General features: G+C 42.5%; 1 protein-coding gene across 4 annotated transcripts in view; it reads right to left on the bottom strand.

The window, feature by feature from the left end:
* LOC102558514 (bifunctional 3'-phosphoadenosine 5'-phosphosulfate synthase 2) overlaps window positions 1-23,025 on the bottom strand; it is a 135,290-nt gene that overhangs the window by 109,166 nt on the left and 3,099 nt on the right. For 3 of the 4 annotated variants that reach the window (XM_059729939.1, XM_019484284.2, XM_019484286.2), the window contains one exon: window positions 21,823-21,920. In XM_059729939.1, the coding sequence (XP_059585922.1) occupies window positions 21,823-21,920 (98 nt within the window). Of the gene's footprint in view, window positions 1-14,374; window positions 14,509-21,822; window positions 21,921-23,025 lie in introns of all 4 variants that reach the window. The other variant, XM_019484288.2, reaches the window with a different exon arrangement.

Raw genomic sequence — 23,025 nt, 5'->3', positions numbered from 1 at the left:
AAACTTAAAGGCTTACAGTATCAGCCAGAGAACATCAGTCCTTAAATTTCTCATTGTGGAATATTTAAATCGTTCTCAAAATCCTAAATTATTTTCCCTCTATCCTCAAAGTTGTTCTCTAACTAGACCAGATATTATACCGGCAAGTCTTTGAAGACCCCTCAATAAAGATAAACTGATTTTGATGATTTCATGTTAAAATGCAAATTGTGCAATCAGAATCAGCTGCTCAGAGTAGAACTACAAACAAGCAACTACAAACAGTTGCTCATTATCTTCTTGTACTAATATTTTATGCTTCTATGGGTGTTTAAAACCTTAATAAACTGATCAATTTACTTCTCCAACACCTGTGGCTGTTCTCTTCACCAAAACGACTGGGGGCTAACCAAGACTCAAGGGGTTTTTTTTCCCCTGTATAACCTTTAAAAAAAAAAAAAAAAAAAAGGCGAACTCCTGTATAGAAAGCATCATGTGGCTAGTTTTCTAAATAAAGTTCTTAGTTACATAACAAACAGCTCTATTTCACATCAAAAGGTGTTTGTGCCAGAAACTCTTAAGTGATTTATCCCTTTAATACCCATGAAAACAGGTAAAAATGGGATATGAAACCAGATTTACTGAACTGAAAAATACCTAAAAAAAATAAATTAAAAAAAAAAAATGCAATTTTGACCTTGTTCACAAAATAGATAACCCGACTCTAGTCCCTTATACTCATTTAAAAAAAAAAAAAAAATCACTAAAAGTTGTGTGCTGTGTAGAAAGGAACAGGCAAGAGGGGGGAACAAAACAGCTAAGCCTCATGACCACACTTCAGCAAAGCACAAAAGTACTTACATGCTTCAGTGAATCAGTAGTTAAATTTAGAGATGGAAAGCAACTAAAGAAAAGGACTCAGAACTAGATTCCCTTCCAACACACACTAAAGGTTTCCTGTAATACTTTGGGTTACAAGCATTTGGGGCACCTGCAGAAGTTATAAAGGCCATCTTGATCACACTGTAACTTTCTGAACTTTACACAAAGTGCTTAAAGTTACAGTGTCATCAAAACCTAACACAAGTGTTGCTCCTGTGCATGCGGGCTCAGTGCCTCCATGCACTGACAAAAGGCCAGGCGGCAGGGGTGCTGTTGTCAACTTCTGCACCCCCAGAGCCAGCAGACACTGGGGATCTTCTCCCTAAGTGGGGTGACCTAGCCAGGCCTCCCCCACCCTGAAACAGGGTATTTATTTGATTTTGGCCCTTATTCTTTGTACAAGTAATGCAAATACACCTATGGAGTATAGGACAGGCTGTAAGTTGTTAGATAGCAGCCAAATAGTTTTTATTCTGTTAGCTCAGGTATGTTTCCCTCATATTTCTTCAAAAAATGTGCAAGACCAGAAATAGAGAAAATGCTATAGGATGATTCCTCTGGACCCTACTGGTAGATAATCAAACAGTCTACTTGTATTTCCTACAAAAGAGCTAAACAAACTCAAGGACTTGGACAGCCAACTTGCTGAGTCACGTAATGTAACAGGGAACTTTCAATGAAGAAACTACGAAGCCCATTATTTACTAAGATGTTTTGATAAATTTTATGATTAAATAAGTTTTGAACTGAGCAAAGGTTTTTTGGGGGGTTTTTATGTATATAATTTGATCCTTTGCTCCTGTTCTTTGTACTCATTCTAACAGGATAGTTGAAGTTTCATTAGCATTAATTGTTTTACATTGTATTGACTTTTTTTATGCTGAATTGTAGATTAAAAAAAATGATTAGTGGGTATTACTTCTACTAGATGATTACATAAATATTATCTCTTTTTGCTAAGCTACTGGCTAATAATTATTAAATGTACATTCTAATGTGTTCTCCTTTTTAAAAGTGCAGTATGCAATACAGAAGATGTTTAGCTGTTTATGGCTCTGCTTCAATAACTCAAAAGATTGCATTATCTTGCTGTGGAATAACCTCGAGCAAGCTATATTAAAATTTATGCAAAAAGAACAAGAAGATTTGAGATAAAACTACTATGATCCAATTAAGTTCCTCATAGATATTATACATATCTATTTAACTACTTTTTCCAATAAGTCAGTTAATTACTAATGTAACAAATCCCTGTTTAATGAGTAAGGTCTTACCGTTTTGAAGAGCCAGTCATTTTATAATGTACTTTAATGACAAGGTAAGATTCAAAATATACCTTAGTATTTTTTCTGAAAAAACTAAGCAAGAATTAAGTTTAGATAATTTAGGCTATCTTCCAGTTCTCACTTCAAATACCTTAAAAACAGGCTTAAAAAGAGAGAGAGAGAGAGAAAGAAAGATGCTCCACCCTATTTTCAAAGTCTGTCCTTTTTACCAAAATCTGTAGATTACAATGCTTATTTCTTATAATGCTATCAAATAATTGCTAGAATTCAGTGCTTGCATACCAAAAAGACTGCCATGCCCTACATATCTAGAAAGATGAATATTTTTGGAAGGTTTTTTTTTTAAAACACATTTTAAAAATGATATAAAATATTTCAGTTTGTATTTTTCAGGAAAAATATAAGCTGAAATGCTAAATTAAAAAGGAAAAGCACCCACAAAAAGACTTATTCAGAACTAAATAATCTCCCTGATCCTACCATGATCGTACTGCGTGTATAGGTAAATCATGATATATTTTCATCCCTCTTTAAATACTGCCCTTGAGTTACACACCAGAGATAAGGTAAAGGAAAATAACAAAACAATTTTCTTCCTAGCACCACATTATGATATAAATGCATTTAACTAAAATGCATTAAGATTATCTGAAGTCAAGAGTAACCCTGGATGTCGAACAAGGAAAACTTCCAGCTGGTGTATGCATCCAGTTATTAATTGTATGGCTGTCACAAAACTTAAATGCAAGAGGCCTAGTAAAACACCCCACCTTTTTTAAGATTAAAATGTATTTTACCAAACTAAATGGTTGGTAAAACAAGGCAAAAACCCAAAGTCACACATCATTTTCTGTCTAACAGTTATTAGATAATGAAGAGAGGTGGCTCCAGAGTATGTCTGATAACAAACCTATTTAAACATTTATTTTGTAGAGCAAGACCTGATCCAGAAGTCCAAATAAGCCTCCTTCCTATTAGTTTTAACAAGGTTTGTATCATGCTATAAGTAGCTAAATCTAAGTATGACATATTGTTATCAAAAAACGCATTTCACATTCGTAAATATCACTGGAGGTGCACATGCATTAAGGAGCGGATCATGAAAATGAATGCTGATCACGTGCCACCAACCCTAAATAAAAATACTGTTACCAAAACAGAGAACCCTTGCTCTGGATCTTTTTGAATGCATGGAATAAAGTTTTTGGTAGTTTTTGGAACAGGAAGGTATGATGCCATTTTCATCTTGAACAGGCTTTTTATGGGCAGTAGATTTAAATGAGTATGTCCAAAGATTAACTACATTAAGTGATCTTCCAACTGAACTGCACAAATTAAACCTGAAGTCTGACCACCAAAATAACAGAACTCGGCATGCCCTATTTAAAACCAGTACATGCATACTGACTTAATACAAGAGCTGTCAAAGAATTAATTTTATTTTTTAAAAAGCCAAGAGATAGCTTGCCTTTTAAATGGAGATGAAATAGAAGAAAGGAACAGTTAACACCACAGCTGGGTGTTAATATTATTTTGAAAAAGAAGCCAACAGAAAGTAGGGCAGGGTGGCATCTTAGAAACTAACTGGTTCAGAAAGGAATGATGAGCCTTCATAGGCAACAACTTATTTCATCAGATGCTAGTTAGTCTCTACGGTGCCACCCTGCCCTACCTTCTGCCTGGCTTCAGATTAACACAGCTAACCACTTCTGTGCTTATAAAAAGGAAGCAAAGACAAAAGTTAAGTCACTTTGCATATATGGAAATGAGAAGCATTTTTACAAGTTAGTTGATAAAAAAACTTGTAATATTTTAATTAACAGCACTCAAGTCAAAACAGTAGAGAACAGAGCTCAAACTTAATAGATATCCTTATGAAAATGCTTCATAGAGTTTTCACGAGACCAGGTTTTACTTTGGGCAAATTAGGAGTAAACCAAATCATGGCAGAAGTGAGCTGTGCGGCAGCCCCTTTAATCTTCCTCTTTTCGCTGCACCTCCCCTCTTCTTCCCCCACCCCCACCACTTGCTGATCACCTGGAAGGCAAAAACCACAGCATATTAAAAACCACGGTTTTTGCCTCTCAGTTGACCAACAGCATGCAGCAAGGCTGCCAGGGCCCATTGGCTAATCAGTGGCAGGGAGGCACATGGCAAGAAGAGCAAGATTACAACAATTAATCAAGTGTGCTGGAGCTTGGTAATTACCATGCTACAGCCAGCCATTGCGTCTCATGTATCAGCATCCCCACACTTCAAAATGGCAGCTGGGACACTTTAAAGTTTGTTCAACAAGCTTTAGATAAAGCACCCCCACTGCCATTTTGAAGCGCAGGGATGCTAACACACAAGACGCTGCAGTCACTTTAATTAATTGGAGCAGCTCAGAGAGCTACTCTAAATCATCTCCCCCCAACCCCCAAAGCACTTGTAAAAGCGCCTTTAATTATCTATACCCTTCTCTGGTTGTGTGCCTTGAACTCATAATGCAGGAATCACTGCGTTTTCATATTACTCTATTTTTTTATTTTCAGAGAGTTTGTTATCCTTATACACAGGATAATTGTGCTACCAGTTTTAAGTACCTTGTCATGCAGCCTGAACGTAAAATACTACTGAACTGATATAGCTTTCTGCAAGAAAACTATAACAACTGAGGATTCCCTTAAATTACTGAGCTCTAATAAATTTTGACCAAAGTATAATGCAATCAAATTTGGGCAGCCTGGAATTCTGCAATAAAAAAAAATTTAAATTCTTGTTTGCAGTTTGTTTTCAGGGTAGAAAAGGGCATTGCTCATTCTCTGCCACTGCAACAGCAGAGAAGCAAGTAGAATTCCTGTCCCCAATCCTTCACAGTTTACTTTGGCTAAGCTATTATGTTTTGCTTGGAATGAATAAAACTTGCATGATAGCATGACTTAGGAAAAACAAAACACTTTTACAGATCTTTGTAAGAGGTATTCCGAATATTGAATAAGCTCAAGTTTGCCTATGCAGACTTCTAAAAATCCTCCTTCCTCTTTTGCATGGCCTGTAATGCTCTAGTAAATTTTTATGCAGTCTTGAGAGTAGAATAAATATCACTGCTAAATTTAAGTTAATTCTTCTGTTACTGCATATCACTAAATGTGAAAAAAAATCAGGATAAGATGTTGACTTCAGGAAATAAAATTTCCCTCCATTACAAATAGGGATTTTTTTATTATTTATTTTACTGTAGAGCAAAGTGGATTTCAGTGAATTTAAGACAGAGATTGTATTGGGAATTGCATGTTAACAGAGCTAAACAAAGTTAAAAACTTTTACTACATGATAAACAGGAAATAGAAATCTTGGCTCTTTCAACTGTATTTCAGTTGTGATCATGTGGATAGTCAAGGTATTTTGGTCAAGTTTCTTGGAGACGCACACGAGATATTTCTACAGGTCAGGAAAGTTATCCGAAAAAAGAAAAAAGATATCCTTGATGAAGCAACTACAAGTGTCTGAAAGTTAAACAAGGTTTGTTTGTAAGGTCAACAAAAATTGGTTGTTTGTGCAGTTAATACATAGGGTTACAGAAAACATAAAAGTTCTTCCCATAAATTCAGCTTCAATTGCTCCAGAGAGAATAGCACAACTATAGCATTTAAATGTAGTCTAAGATGACACGGATAAATGACACAGTATCTCAAGCAATAAAGCATTTCAAACAGATTTGTGTGCTTAGGCTTCATTTCCAGATGAAGTGGATCAGCTGTTCCCGGATGCATCTCAGGAGACCCAATCCATTTCACTGAGCAAAACGCACAGCACCCATTGTCCTACCTATCGATCATGAATGAATGACATGTTCCCAGATTAGAGACTCAGCCTTGGGGTGTGTTTCTGAAGGCAAAGAAAGCCTGCTTTGGTGCAGCCCTGGGGCTGGGACTGCACCAGAGTATCAAACTAGCTCAGGTGGAGTATGAGGGCTGCGACCACCTCTAAGAGCCATGCTAATTAAAAGTGCCTGAAGTATCACATGTATCAGCATCCCTGAGCTGAAAAATTGCAGTGGGGTGCTTTGTACTACAGCTCTTTGAACAAGCTTTAAATTAAAGTGCCCTGCCAGCATTTTTCTGCATGAGGACACTCAGGGTTGACTGGTGTCCCCCCTGCAACCAGTCTCACTGCAAGGGGGGGGAGGGGGGGTCGTTCCTCACAGCCCATTGCTGTGGCCACTTCTGGGAGCGGCTGCAGCGATTGGCTGGCACTTGCAGGGGGGGCACTGGCGCTCCTGCCTGCCCACCCCCACCCATCGCCTAAGCAGTCAGCATGGCCAATCAGGGGGGTGCACCACCACTCAGGGGGTGCATGTGAACCCCCATGCACCTCCTATGTGTCACCACTGAAGACAATGATACACATGATGCTGGAGTGCGGTAATTACCACGCTCCACCAAACTCAATCAAGTCTGCTCTCATGTACTGGAATTAGTGTGCTGGAGCAGCCTCCCTGCATGCGTATAGGGGCCTGCGATTTCTTTTCTCAGCTCCACAACAAACCTCCCAGGGAACTTTGGGCCAGTCACTCTCAGCACTTCAAATTTTTATAGTTCACAAGGATCTGGGCAATACAAATTTATTAGCTAATCTGATGTCATGTTAGGGTTAGGTTCACTAATTCACAAGTAGTATATTTAAGTCTTCATTGGTTGAATACTGCCATCTTATGTTGCATGTCCATACTACACACTATTCACAACTTAATATCCAATTTGTGTCTAACTGCTATGTAAGTAGACAGTTTTTTTATGCTATAATTTAAACATATCCCTAATTTAAACATATACATTCTCAATCTCTTTATTGTGCAGAAATACTGTTAATCTAGTTTTACATTACTCAGAGGTGAAGTACAGATTACGCACAATAAGCATTTCATAAAAATCCTATTAGTGAATATTTAGATTCCCTGCCAAGTTTAAAAATGTAACTATTTTTGCCTAAGAACTGAAAAGCTAAAGCAGTAGTTCTATTTTTACTGTCCAAAGAGAGTAAAATACAAAAATATATAGAAGAGTAAGTTAAACAAAAGCTACCAAGGTTTTAAAAATAAATAATTAAAGCTATATTTCACAATGACTTCTAGTAATTGCAGAAGATATTGAAAAGCACAAAACCAGGGACAAGCCCACTAAAAAACTGCAATGGATACCTCCTCCAAACTTAACACTGAGATCCTGTTGATTCCTCTTTAAGCATCATTATGCAATCAGTTCTGCACTCACCTTATAGCCCCAAAACTATTAGAAACCTTAAAACTAGGAGGAGCTAAGTGGGACAATGGGTGATGTGTGTTTTGCTCAGTGAAATGGATCGGGTCTGCTGGGACACATCTGGGAACAGCTGATCCACTTCTATTTTGGGGTTGCTACGCACCTGTGTGGCAGCAAGAAGCCCCCACAGGCACTGGGAACACCGGGGACAACATCTGGAGTTTCTAAAAGGGAAAAGAGAGCCCCCCGCATCTCGGGAAACTTACCATCTGCACGGGCAGGGGTGGAGCAGGAGCCGTGCAAGCCAGCGTTCCGCCAGCTCTAAGCAGCTGCTTCCCGGCAGGGCGGCGGCCAGCTGATTGCAGCAGCTGACGCTGTCACCATGGGAAGCTTAAAAACCCCGCCGGAAGCTGGCATGGGGAGAGAAGCCAGCCAGGAGTGTGGTTGGTCAGAGGGGAGCTCCAGGCTCCAGGAGAGGAAACTCCATGGGCATGGCCCTGAGGCGGTTGGGTGAGAGCAGTGGCTGGTAGCAAGCTGGGGGCAAATTGTTCCCAGCCTCTTCTCATTAAAGAAAACCAGGCAGGCACTCCTTTCCGAGAGGACACCTGTCATCTGAGGCTCAGACCCTGAGGATAGGGGGTTGGGGCTACCAGAGCAAATCTTCATCCGGACGAGGAGCCGGAGCATTGCCATCTATGCTGGATCCCACGATCAGGAGGTAGACATCACATTAGGATGCAGACCTGCGTACCTGAACGGCTGGTGTGTGGACGGGGTGTAAGGGAGGCAGAGCCCCGAGGAACACCATGGTGCACCTGTGAATACCCTGCCCTGGGACAAAAGGGGAAAGACACCACTGAACCCCCTTCTTCTTATATGCACCTTCAAGACGTGGCAGAAGAGTTGGAGGAACCCCAACCTTGGGGGTGGAGCCATACCCATAGTGCCAACTCATGGAGTGACAACCTGATAAGACTCTGTACTTGCAACTAGCTTCCTTACAGCAGCTTTGACACTGTCTACCTTCATTTTTCAAGGATAACAGCTACTGCTGAAACTACTATTACAGGGGTGGGCAAAATATGGCTTGTGGGCTGGATCTGGCCTGTGGCGGGGCTTTGTCCAGCCCACGGTAGGTCCTACCTGGCCCAGGCACCATCTGTCCATGGTGTGTCCTACTGCCCCCTGGGCACACAGCAGGGCTAGGGCAGCTCCACAGCTCGAGTGCCTTTTTAGACAGCCCGGGTGGTGGCAACTTGATTCAGCCCCGTGGTACTGGTGGGGACCCACGTGCAAATCCCCGACCCCATGTACCTTGTGCCTGCTCCGGGCTTGCTCGCCCAGGCTCAGCAGCAGCAGCGCAGGACAGAAGCTGCTGCTCACTGTGGGGGGAAGTGGCTCCTCCCCCTTGCCACTGCTGGAGCTTTCTGGTGTAGCCACCCAGACCCTGCACTGTGCTGGGCTGCCCTGCATCTGCTCTGTGCTGCCACCACTGCGCCGCCAGGCAACCCAGAGGTAGCGGTGACATGATGTAGACACAGGGCAGCCCAATGCAGGCTCCAGGAGGCTACACTAGGAAATGCTGGCAGCAGGAGGGCGAGGGGCCACTTTTCCCCCGTGCTGAGCAGCAGATTCTGTCCCATGGAGAGATGTGCGTTTTCCGGAAAAATTTCCAATGCCCTAGAGAGAGCATGATCTGATTTAGCATGTTTATTTTACTTATATTTAGTAAAAAAAAAACCTAAAAAAGTACCTTCATGTTATGTCCCAATAGCCAAAAGTATTTGAACTGAAATATTTGATTACGAAAAAATTAAATACAGCACAGAACGTAGTTTAAACGCTATATTCAAACAAATTCAAAGCTTTATGTGGAAAGAAATTATTTTTATTGGAACACTTGTAAAAATGTAAAGACAATACATAATAGCACATACTTTCCTTACATTGTGTTTAAATTTAAGAAAAAAAAATGAAGGCACTGAAAACTGCTGACACTAATTTTAGCACACCTAAAGAACTGTGCATAATGCACTGTGGTTGTCCACTCACCTACTTCAACAGAGTTTAACTCTCTTCCACTAATGTCATTGCAGCACCTCCAGTTTCACTGTCACTATCTGTAGAATCACTTGCACTACTTATTAGTTCCATTTCAGAATCAGATTGAGGCAAATCTGATTCAGAACCAGAGATGTGGGACGGAAAATTTTCCACCCCACATCTCTGGTCCCATGCTGTTGCTGCTGAGCCTGGGTGGGAGAGGCCGAAGTGGGTGTGGGGCGCACAGGGTCAGGGCTATATGTGTAGATCCCTGCCAGTACTGCAAGGCTAGGGCCGGTGACGGTGACAGCCAGAAGGAGCCACCGCCACCTGGGCTGCCTAGAAAGGCAGCCCCACTGCAGAGCCACCCAAGTCCTGTTGCGTGCCCAGGGAGTGGCAGGATGCACCATGGGCAGGGGGTGCAGAGCAGGCAGGATCCAGGCTATATGCCTGGGTTCCAGCTAATCTGCTCCAACAGGGGGTGAGCCCAGAACAGGCGTGGGGTGTGCTGGGGCTGCATGCTGTTGGAGTGGTGGGCAGGCATGGGGCCTGAACAGCTTAGGGACCACGTGCGGGGAGGGGAGGGGGTCTCCCATGCACATCCCACCGTACCCACAAACTCCACAACCACACTGTCCCCCCCCACACAATCAGTCACACAATCCACAAACACTGCACCCACCCACACCCCCGCCTGTCTCGGGGGGAGGGGGGGGGGGAAGCCCCATACACTGTTACGCTTACATACTGCACCACACACACATGCACCCACATCCCCCCCACACACACCCCCAGCCACCCTCCCCCTCCACACTCCCCACAGCCCCCCCCATAAACCCCATACCCAGTCACTCACACACACACACACACACACACACACACACCTCCCCACAAACCATCCATACCCACCCAGACTTACCCCCCCCACTCAATATACAAGAGTAAGACTTCATTTTGAGCTATTACGTAATCAACTCTATATACAGAGCAAAACATAAAATAGGGACAAAAATATTTTTTAAATAAAATTAAAATATGCTATTGTCAATGTTTGATTTTTAGGATATAATATTTTTTTCCGGTTCCAAGATGGCAAATCCCCTTCCCAAAAGGAGTACTTCTGGGGGGAAAGGTCAGGGGTTGGGGGCAGGACTTCCAGTCCCTAGACAGCAACAAGGAAGCAGGGTATCTGTCAAGGGGTGGGGCTACCCTTGCGGCCCAACAGCTCCCCAAAACTTGTTAGGTGGCCCTCCATCCGAAATAATTGCCCACCCCTGTGTATTAGAAGCCCTGAAAGCAAGGAGAGCTAGTTACTGTCAGTACTGCTAATAACCACAGAACTGACTGCTTGTACTTAACGATCGCTATTTACATTACAGAATTACGACATGAGAACCAAAATATTAAAGAGACTTCTAATATTTTTGCTAGGGTGAACAGTTAAACACAGACTAACAGATGCTACTCCGTTCTGAAACAAAAATGATAGTTGATAAATTAAGATTTACATAGACAAAGGCAAAAGAATTTATTTTCATGATCTCAGGCTCACAAAAATGTATGCACCCCTGGTTTAATCTAAGGTGCAACTTTATGTTGCCTTCTGTGGGACATACAAATACTGCTCTACTGAACTGGCTGTTCCCTTACAAATTCTGCATAGCAAGTGGTAATCTTTCCATCCATGTCCACAGGTGAAGAATGAAAAATTCCCCTAACTCTATTCGTGACCATTTCTGAACCTTCACCATTCTCACAAAAGCTCCCTTTTCATGTAGGCAGGCATCTATTACATCTGCTAGTCTAAAGGAATCAAGGGCACCTCTGTGCAATTTTGGGGGAGGGATTACCAACTTCTTCAAGAATGTGCTGGTGTCACCCAAAATGTCTAATTCTTTGCTGCCAGTTTTGCATGGATTAACAGTTTTTGAAGAGGCACAATATAGTAGCATATGTAGAAAACTAACCTTCAGGTTTTCACCTACAAGCTAAGATGGATGCCGGGATCTGCAGAAAATGCCACAATTCCACATAGAACTCCCTCTGCAGCTTATACCAAATATGCCCGCAGGTAAAACGAGCTTTTGACTGCAGTGAGATTGCTTTTTCACTCATGTTACTTCAGATGATAGCCAACTCATAATAGTACATAACTACCCAATCATGAGAGGGTCCATAAGAAAGACAATTGCATCAAACTTGATGTATCGCACACTTGATAAAGGGGTTTGGATTTGAAGGTTAGTTTTAACAGTATTAGCGGTCTTTCTGGTGAAGTGATAGAAATAACTAGTGTGAAAATGAGGACATGAACGTATGTATCTTGAAGGTCTACAAGACCTTCTCTTGCACTGACCACCTGACTTACTGAGTGATTCATGCAGAGGTTTCCACTAACTCTTGGATGAAAGTCTGTTTGTGAATGGTATGTCATCACCATGCCTCCTGTCAGAATTTTTTGGTTTGCAAATGACACTTCAAAGCATTGGCTCTGTTAACTGCTGTTATAAACAGATTACATGGGTTCTGTTCTAACTAAGAGACAAATATTTGGGAAGGTGATAATGGAAAGTCCTTAAGATGCAGGGAGATCCCACTTCAAAAAGCTCAAATGGTCTGATTTCACATATAGATAGAGAAACATCTATGTACTCAAGTACCTGGATTGCTCTAGATCAGGGGCGGGCAATTATTTCGGGCAGAGGGCCACTTACCCAGTTTTGGCAGGCTGTTGAGGGCCGCATGGGCAGCCCCACCCCTTGGTCACCATCTTGGGACCAATGCCCCAGTGTCTTGGGACCAATGTCCTAGGGCCAGCACCGGTGGGGCCCAAAGCAGGGCACAGGCTGGCAGGAGTCTGTGGAGCCGGGCTGGGCTGCACCAGCAGGGAGAGGGGGGAGCTGGCCCGGCTCCATAGAGCCCCTGCCAGCTGGGACCCCACACTCCTGCCATGCTGCTCTGGGCTGGGCCCGGGACACAGGTGTGGGCGCGCCCGCGCGCCCATACCTGCTCACTCCCAGTGCCCCACAACCCTGCGGTACAGGCGGGGGGCAGCGCACAGCCCCAACCCCCTGCTCCCCGGCAGGGAAGGAGCTGGTGCAGAGCGTGGGGAAAAGTGGCCCCTCACCTGCCCTGTGGCCAGTGCTCCCTGCTGCAGGCGCTCGCAGCCCACGCGGGGCTGTCTGGAGCAGGCCCAGGCAGCCCCACGCAGGCTGCAAGCAGCTCCAATATAGGATGCCAGCCATGGGGTGGGCAAGAGGCCACTTTTCTCCATACTGGGAAGGAGCCTGGGGAAAAGCTGAGTGTGGGGAAGAGGTGGGAAGACAGCCATGGGGTGGGTGAGAGGCCACTTTTCTCCACACTGGGAAGAAGTCTGGGGAAAAGCTGAGCATGAGGGAGGGGTGGGAAGCGGCCCCTTGCTCGCCCCATGGCTGGCGCTCCCTGCTGCAGCTGCTCGCAGCCCACACAGGGCTGTCCAGAACAGGCACAGGCAGCCACAGGTGAGCTGTAAGCAGCTGCAGTGCAGGGCGCTGGACACAGGGTGGGCGAGGGACCGCTTTTCCCCGGGCTCCTTCTATGCCCAGGGTCCTCCCCCGTCTTCTCCACCTTCCCCCTTACCTGCAGTTCCAGCACAGGACAGCCACGTGGTCCCAGGCCAGAAGCCCTGGCTGGGGGGGCGGGGTTAGGTGGACCCTGCTGTTCTGGGAGCCCGCTGGGCTTCCCCTGGGTCCTACTGCCCTTGGTTCCTGTCATTTTTGACAGGAACCAAGAGCAGATAAATATTAAATTTTGTAAATTTTTTAGGGGCCCCGCAGGCCGGATATAATGGCCTTGCAGGCCAGATCCAGCCCATGGGCCGTATTTTGCCCACCCCTGCTCTAGATATACTAAAAATCTACTACACCTCTCCCTGTAGCATTTGTAAGCCAAACAGTGAATCACAAGCCATCCCATAAAAATCTACCATCCTATCACATTGGATAATAAACAACTTACTAGAAGCAAGTCAAATGGGTTGAAAACAAGCTATACAACATAGGATTAAAGGAGTTCAAACAGTTGAGTATATCAAAAAGTTCAGAAGCAGCTTGGTCACCAAGCATAGAGCATTTACACAGAAAAGAGTACTAGGAATGGAGGATTTTCTAATTTGTAAAGGTGCAACAGAAACCAATGACAGGAAGCCAAAGTTCAAGACATTCAAACTTAGAAGAAGATAAAAAAAATCCTTGATGCAAAGGTAATGAAAACACTGGAATAGTTTGGGGAGAGTATGAATTCACCATTACTTGGAGTTGTTAAGATGAGATCAGATGCCTTTATAGATAAAACACTTTAACCTGGGTACTGGAAAAAATAATTATGACCTGTGTACATAAGACATCAGACTAGATAATTGCACAATTCTTTCTGGCCTCAGAATCCATGCTTTAATGAGTTTTAAAAATATTGTTTTGTGTATAAGAGGTTTTCCAAATAAATTAAAATAAAATAACATACCAAATGCTTTAATAAATGTTGTGTGTAATCTCTTAAAATTTATTGTGGTATATAGACCATGACTTGCTTTCCCCCGAGCCAAGAAAGTAAACAATTTAAACCATTTGAAATATGGTCATTCCACTATTTCAGGAAAGAAGAGAGTAAGGTAGTTACAAAGGAAAAAAGAATCTGTCTCCACAGCACAAAAACATTTGGATACATTTCTGTTCACAGGTATTTCCAACAAAACAAAATGTACTTTGAAGTATTAAGACTAGCATAACGTAGGAAAGAAACAGTCCTTTGAGAATCATAACTGAGCTCAAACTAACTTTAGGGCTCACTTACTTCTAACCTAAGTAAAAAGCATAATTTTCCTGTTATCCAAAACTTTGATTTTTCCTTGCACTAACCTTAAGAACAGAAAATCTGCAACCAAAGCTCATTCTGTTAATTTACCTTTTACTCTCCGACACTGCTTTGTCCAATTTTTGGAAGATGTCTTGAAATAAAATGCAGCTAGAACGACTGTTGATATCATAGCCATATCCTCTTTTCCAATATTGCTTTAGATCATTCAGGTATTCCAGTACCTAAAAGTCATACATATTTTTAAAGTTGTATTTTTGTGAAATAATACATCACATTTATTTTTAAGGCTGTAAACAGCTGTTGCATGTCTCCTTTTCTGCCCAGATCCTACACATTCACACTCATCATCCTACTTCAAGTATCTGTGAAGTAGGTCAAATAAAATATGTTAACACTTTTCCCAAGACATCACTGGTGTGCCTTTAAGTAAGAGATGTCAAACACACTTGTCCCCACGGGCTGGATGAGTGACGTAGGGCAGGTCCATTGGCTGGATAAAACCAACGGGTCCACTGACCCCACCCTCCCCAACCCAAGCCAGATCCAGCATCCATACTGTAATCTGCATGGCACACAATGCCTCTTAGAGCAGCCAAGCTGGGACCTGTACAACACACAATACTTGCTCCAACCAGCTCAGGACCTGTGCCACAGACTGTACCTGTGGGACCTATATGTAGCGCTGGTCCTAAACTGGCTAGAGCAGGTGCCATGTATGGTGCACACCCTGGGGCACTGGGGACAGGTGCTGCATGTGATGCAGTTCCTGGACTGCCCAGAATGGGCGTCATGTGACACACATCCCAGGCCCTGCCTGCATGGTCAGTCCAAATCAATTTGACTCACGGCCACTACCAAGGATTGGATTATGGGAGCCAGAGCTGGATATGGCCTGCAGGCTGTATTTTTGACACCCCTTGTCTATACTAATTCCAGCTAATTTAACTCACTTGTGGCTCATTCCAGGGGCAAGTCTGTCAGGCTATGTGCTCTCCCTTACCACTTACTGGTACTGGAGCAGCAAATGCAGCTTGAAAGGGCATGTGAAGAGCTGCACCCCTCCTATTTTGATCCACATCAACACCTGGGACAAATCAGGACCACCTCAAATGAGACATCTGTTTACAAACTAAATAAGAACACAAATGCACTTGTCTGTCACTAATAGTTCTCTTGGGCAAAAACAAACAAGTTTGGATGGTTTGCTAAAGAAATGCACACCTCTGCTATGCATCTTGAGCTAAAAGAACACAGGCCAAAATGGCCCTTGATTTATAAAATATTTGTGTTCACTTGCACAAGTTGACAACGTTGCCTGATACCCAGTGTGTGAATTCAGGTTTTAAGATGTTGACAGATGAAGTGCTTTTCATATGCCTGTTCAAGTCCCAAATACTTGAGCTATGCTAAAATAGTGTTTATTATATTGCAGTGCTCTAAAAATGCAGGTAATTTATGCTTAGTAATGAGATAATAAGCTCACAAGACAGCTGTATTTGTAAAGTCATTATGAGATAAATAAAAGGTGTAAGCTGTGTAGCTGCATAACTGGAATAAACTTGCAGAAGATCTAGGAAGGGCTTTGTCCAAAGTGGTAACAAGATTCTCGACCCATCACTTTTCCATTGACTAAAGCCAATTAAATGAAATCACAAATGAGGAGCCATTCTCGTATCAATCACTTCTACTTAAACAGCAAGATTTCTACTTTCACAGGAATGAAAACAAGTCATTCAAACACCTGTTAGCAATATTACTGGACTATTCCTCCAACCAGATTAACTCATAAAACTGACAGGAAAACAAGCAAGAGATGCATAGGTGTTTATCAACGTAATGACAACTCTGTGCGTGTCCACAGAGTTTCAATTCTGTAATCACAAAGCCTATTTAAGTTGGTCAAATCAGAGCAGCTCTTTGAAGGAAGGTGCACAGCAGAAGCCTCAGTAATACATGGATTTTTAAAACAGTTTAAATTTCTTCAAAAGACAAAAAGCAAACAAAAAGGATTATTCTTTCTCCAAATTGATCAGACATCAAAAGCAGTTAAGAACTAGCACTGTCTAGAGACAACTGACACTACCAGCTCCCAAATCTAAGCGGAATCAGATTATTTGCAAAACTACAACTACGGCGTGTGTCACTGTCATCTATAAAGCCTCCAAGCCCCTCTGTGTCTAAAGATATGCCAAGCTTTAACCATCATTGCAGGAAGGAGGAAGGAAAATTACCAGCAAGATCCAGAAAGGGTATGTTACCTCCGTCAAATATGCCGAAAGCCCCCGTCCTTTTGACTACTGTCAGCCAGCTCAGACCAGCACATAATTCTCAACAAATACATTTGAGGCCAGCTTTAATGCTAGAGCATTTAAATCACCAACATCACAAGGGATTCTTCTCACTCCAATGTAATATTTTTTGAAGCAATGAGTATATTTTAGCACCTTTCATCCAAAGATCTCGACATAAATTATTCAGGATTTGTAATACAGCTGTCTTATGATTTAGGCCAGACGTATCCAACTTTAGTGCAGTGCATGGTCCCCCTACTACATGGGCTACACCATGCAGCACACCTCTCGCCACCCCATCCGGTACCCTCTCCCCACACCCGTCCCACTGCTCATTGACCAGATGCAGCATGCTGGCCCCTCACAGGCTGCCAGTTGAACAGCCCTGATTTAGGCAAATACGTAGCTCCATATAGATAAGAAAAATAAAAGTGAAAAAAAATAAGCTCAAGGCCACCAAAAGGTCTGGGTCCAAAGTGAAACCTTTCTTCAAAAGGCTGTCCCTTAATCACGTGCTCACACATATCAGTTTACTTTTTACTTCCTTTCCTCTTGCAAGACTGGCAGACCTAGAATAGTAAATCCATCATGATGTCAAAAAAGGATAATGTCCCAAATAGGAAAAATCTACAGCCTCAGAAGAAGAGCAGGAAAAGGATAATCCATTAGACATACATTCAGCTCTTTAAAAGAAAAAAAAAAAAACAAAACCGTTGGCCTTGCTCAGCATAAACAATTCTCTAAGACCCATAGAAAGCTTTGAAGGTAAAACCAGGAAACAATAAGTCTCAAAGTAGGCCATCACCATCAGTTAACTCAAGCAGGTAGGCTTGTCAAGTAAGTTTATACTTCTGCAAGACTATTTTAAAACCTTATATATGAATTTCACTGAAACCCTTGAAACAAACTTTGTGTTTACTTAATGGGGAGATTCCCTCATGATTGTTCTCCTTTAATTTTAACTATTGATTCTGAACCAAGGTACCACAGTACCCCGGGGTGCTGCCAGGTTCTGACGCATGACATAAGATGCGGAGATAAACAAGTAACTGTAGGTTCAGGCTCAGTCCCTGTCTGGCCAAAGCTCCACCCCTACTGCCACACCCTATAATATATAAATCCATTTTTAAAATTGGGTGCCACTCGATTCACAAGAGTTATGAGGGGGTGCAGAGTCCAAGAAAGTTGAGAACCACCAATGTAGACAAAGCAGCATGGGTGACACTTGTTCTGTATCAGGATCTGCACTGTTGAAAATCTGAATATTAGTTTTAGATTTCAAGAGGCACTCATGTTGAAGCAACTGACAGGAAACAAGTCTAACATGAAAAAAAATTCATACATTTCTCTAAAAACATTCCTTAAAAATGCCGGGACATTTATGTGCTGCTGAAAGAAACAGCAAGGTGCAAATTTATGGTTAGAACAGCAGATGTTGGAAAGTGGAAATCTGATGGGGATTTCCTGAGCGGTCCAAGGTTACTGCTGATTCAAGTGCCCCTTTTATTAAGGGAAAAGAAGAGGGAGTGGAAGGTAGGCTTGTTGAAAGCCTCTGGGGAAAAGGTCATAGGGTAGAGCAGCAGGGTGGATATCATAGTGGGCATCTGCTATGGGCCACCACACCAGGAAGAAGAGGTGAACAAGGTTTTCTTTAAAAGAACCGACAGAAGCTTCCAAGTCACAGCACCTGGTTCTCATGGGGGACTAACTACCACAATACCTGGTGGGAGGGAAACATAGCATTTGCTGGACTGCCTGTGCACTGCAGGAGAGAGAGGAAGAGAGAGGGAAGGCGAGTTCTTTGCAGTTTGCTGCTCACAAACAGGGAAGAATTGGTTGAGAATGTGAAGGTAACCTAGGTAATAGCGATCATGAAATGACAGTTTGAGATCCTAAAGGGAGGAAGGAAAGAAAGCAGCAAAATAAGAGACAGTGGACTTCAAAAAAAGCAGACATTAAACTCAGGGAGCTGGTGGGCAGGATTCCTTGGGAGGCAAGTCTAAGGGGGGAAAAAGGAGTGGAGGCCCTTTTAAGGGTATAGGAGCAAGATATCTCAAAGCATCAAAAGAATGGAAAGTGCAACAGGAGCCCAGTCTGGCTAGACAACAATCTTTTCAGGGAGTTAAAACTCAAAAAAGAAATCCTGTTAAAAAGTGGAAATTTGGTCTCAGTAATAGGGAAGAGTATTGCACAGGCATGCAGGGAAAAATTAGGAAGGCAAAGACAGTTTGAGATGCAACTGGCAAGGGACATAAAAGGCAATAAAAAGGGATTCTAAAGGTATGTCTGAAGTAAGACGATGACCAGAGAAACAGCAAGGCCTGTACAGAATTGCAGAAGGCAATCTAGTTACAGAAGATGCAGAGAAGGCTAAAGTATTTAATGCTTTTTTTAAAGGTCAGTCTTCACACACAGGTGCCAGATGACAAGCACAATTGGCAGCAAAGACCAAGGAAGAGTCAAACAACCTACTGTAGTGACAGAATAGGTTTAGGGATTACTTTGAAAGCATCTAGATTCTCTAATTAGCAGGGCCAAATGGGAAGCACCCTGGGGTATTGAAGGAATTCACCGAGGTAAATTCAGAGCCACATTGGCTATCCTTCTTGAGATCTTATAGAAGTCCGATGAAGTCCTACATGATTAGAAAATGGCAAACATAGTGCCCGCCTTTAAGAAAGTAAATGGAGGATGATCTGTGGCATTACAAACCAGACAGCCTGACCTTGATACTGGGAAAGATCATAGAGCAGATCCTCAAGGAATCTATTGTGAAGCACTTAGAGAAGAACAAGTTGATCAGGAACAGCAGCATGGATTTACCAAAAGCGAGTCATGCCTGACCAACCTGATTTACTTCTATGAAACAATGATGTACTCTGCAGAAACACAGAGAGCAGTGGATGTGATAGAGTCCTATGACCCCAGCTGACTTCCTGCCCTTTGGGCGGGGGGCTGGACTCGATGATCTTCCAAGGTCCCTTCCAGCCCTAATGTCTATGAAAAATCTATGAAAATCTCCCACAGCATTCTCATTAACAATCTCTAGAAATATAAACTAGGTGAAAGTACTGCAACATGGATATATAACTGGTTGGATCACTGTGATCAATGAGTAGTCATCAATGGCTCAATGTCTAGCTGGGAGGAGGTATCAAGTTGGGTTTGCAAGGGATAAGTTCTGGGTCTGGTATCATTTAATGTCTTCTGTGGCAGGCCAGTAGGGGGTGCTCCTGCGTTGAGCCACCCACCTCACTGTGCCCACCCACCTCCCAGGCTCTGAGTGCCTCCCTGGGGCTGCCTCACATCTGGGTGACCCCCTTCCTGAAGCACACCCGCTAGCCTGGGGTAAAAACTGCCACCACCCAGGACCAGGCTGATTCTGGCTGTGTCCCCTGGGTAACAGGCCACAGGCCTTGGGGGTGCTTCCCTCAGTCAGAAGCACAAGCAGTGGTCTCCTTTAGTCAGCTGAACCAAGGGGACCCCAAGGCATAATCTAGACCCACACCCAATAAGTCTCCCATGCTAGGTACAAAGGAGAACTTTATTGGCTACAAGGGGTAGGGTTGGAATAGGGTACAGGGTAGAGCAATATCACAGAAATCCCATAGAGCAAACTGGCATGGCTGGGTAGCCTCTGATCATGCATCTGAGTTACTGCAAGCTATATATCTAGTTAGATCTCAAGTAGCTTACTTACAAGTATCATCCAGAGGCAGGTGAAGATTCCCTGTGGAGGCAGGCAATTCCTTGATCATGAGTTTTGAGGAAGGGAGGGAGGGAGGGAGCGCAAGCAAGTTTCAGATGGTCCAGCTCTTCTCTCTTTGAGTCTTCCTCATGGCTGCTGCCCCTACCTCCTGGGCAGTCCTTAACTTATATAGCCCTTATGACCTCATTTGCCTGGTCCAATGGAAGCCAGCACCTGTTGGCTGTCAGCCAACCAATTTGAAATGCATCACTAGTTGCTGGGCAGACTGGCAGATCCTAGCTCCCCAGGGAGCCCAAGCCCTGGGGTCAATTTTCTGATCATGAGAAAAGGCTGAAAAAACTGGGGTTATTTAGCCTGAAGAAGAGACGACTGAAGTGGAATTTGATAACAGTCTTCAAATACCTGAAGGGCAATTATAAAGAGGATGGAGATGGCCCTCTCTCTCTCTCTCTGTGGCCATAGGGGATAGGGCTAGGATCAATGACCTCAAAATGCAGCAGGGGAAATTTGGGTTAGAGATTAGGAGGAAATTTCTGGCTATGAGGGTAGTCAAGTATTGTAACAGGCTTCTTATAGAGGTTGTGGAATCTCCAACCCTTAAAATGTTCAAGAGCAGGTTGGACAGACACACGGTTTAGTCAGGGGTGACCCTGCCTTGAGCAAGGGGCTGGATTAGATGACCTTGTGGAGTCCATTCCAGCTCTATTTTTCTATGATCCTATAATCCTAAATTGTAAGTATTGGCTAATAGGTTACAGCATACTCCATGGTGAAGTGCTTGAACCATTTCACACTAAGGCTTCATCTTTTCTCCAAAGAACATATGGTTATTCACTTGGTACCCATTACAGTATACAAAGAAACATTTTACCAGCTAAATAAAACAAAATAAAATCATTAAATAGCTTTCTGAGCTTCGTAAGGAGTTGTATCAGAATATTAGTAATCTTTTAAAACCATTGAAAACCCCATCTATTTTTAGTTCTCCCCTTCTCTTAAAATTTCCTCTTTTAACTTTCCTTTTTGAGAGTAACTTGGTAATTTCTTTTGGGAGAAGCTAAGAAGTGAAAAACTAAACGTTTAGCTATTTAGATACATCCATCTGTTACCAACGATATTTTCAATAGATTAAAAGTGTTGAGCTCTAAATTGTTACATGACTTTATCAACTGATTATATGCAACAGTACTGAAACATACAGCTAAGGATCAGAGGTCAACTTCACTAAATAATAAAATGGAACACAACCAAACAGCAGTTTTCACCTTTTCATTGTTTCAGTATTAGACAAACATTACAGTGCCTTGAGTCCATTCATAGTCAAGCCTCATTAGACACAGGGAGGAAAAACACTTTCTTTTGGAAGTGTGAATGATCTGTTACCTACCAAAAGCAAGAGAGAAAAATGTATCTGTTCCAAATGATTCTTAGATTTGTTTTTTTCAGAAATTCAGTAAGTGATAAACTCTTTACATTAATACTCAAAAACAAATAGAAATATTCAAAGTTAACATGGCTATATATTCAACACCTACTTTAGCATCTTCTTCATCAAAGATTGAACACCAAGGAGAGGTCACATTCTTAAGAGCCAACTCAAATGAACAGGTGAAAAAAGCCACTTGAATCAGATCTGAAATAAATCCAGAAAAATAAGCGTCAAAAAATGGTAACTAGTTATACTTGCTCTCTACCACCCCCTCACCATCACTCCCCTGCCATGAGAAGGAATTGCGACAGAAGCAGAAATGATACTTAATAGACAACAACCAGTCCAAGTGCATACTAAGACACCATCTTTGCACAATGGGACTACTCATGTTCCATTATGAAAATGATACTTATTTACACATCTGTAGAAACTGGGTCCTGGATTGCAAACATTTCACATGATACAGTCATGTGCGCCAAACAGTCATGTGTTTAACAATTTGCAACTGCTGATGTAAGCATTATTCTTACGACGCAACAGACTAGATCACAAAATACTGACACATAAGCACATTCTATTGGCACATAGGGGCTCTAATCCTAGTCAAACCCCTCCCTCTGTTGCACTCATTTAAGGATCCAAATAGCAGCAATGGTGTTACTCCCTAGCCTCTTTAAATCAGCTTCCTCCAGCCTTAGCAGGTCCTACAGTTTCTGTGCTACTACAGAATTCTGTTTCTATCTTGTTAAATAGCAGCACTAATGACTTGTTCCACTGTTCCTTTCTGTTCAAATGTTTCCTCCCGATGCACTGTACCTGGAATTATTATCCAATTACCGTGTATTTCAGTTCAGGAAATCTTCACACACTCATGCTCTTACTACTCTATAGTAATTAAAATGTTAGGGTTCTTTGTTTGTTCTATAGCTTTTCCCCAACTGGGTGTGTAATACATAGCAGGAACTTTGAAAGTTTCAGGTAGAACAAAAAACTGCAATTTAACAAAATGTTGCTAATTTAGCTCATATATAGTTTCATGATTTTATAGGCTTAAATAAAATTTCTCAATGAAAAAAAGACTGCAAAGAGAAATACCCTAGCAGTCCTTAGCTTAACAATTCAGCTAAACTGAATATTCTCAGGATGAGCAATAGTAAGACATATCCAAGGCATGTGATCTCTATGGCTTCAACAGTAACCCAAGCATTTTACTATGGCATACTGAAATACAAGCATTTATAAAAGTTTATGTAATGCAGAAGATAGAAAACAATACCTTATCACATTTCACCAATTATTTTAGACT

This window comes from Alligator mississippiensis, chromosome 6 (genome assembly GCF_030867095.1).
Source record: "Alligator mississippiensis isolate rAllMis1 chromosome 6, rAllMis1, whole genome shotgun sequence".
In the NCBI taxonomy this organism is placed as follows: Eukaryota; Metazoa; Chordata; order Crocodylia; family Alligatoridae; genus Alligator; species Alligator mississippiensis.
Note: the sequence above shows the minus strand (reverse complement) of the source record. Positions and strands in the feature narration are given on the sequence as shown.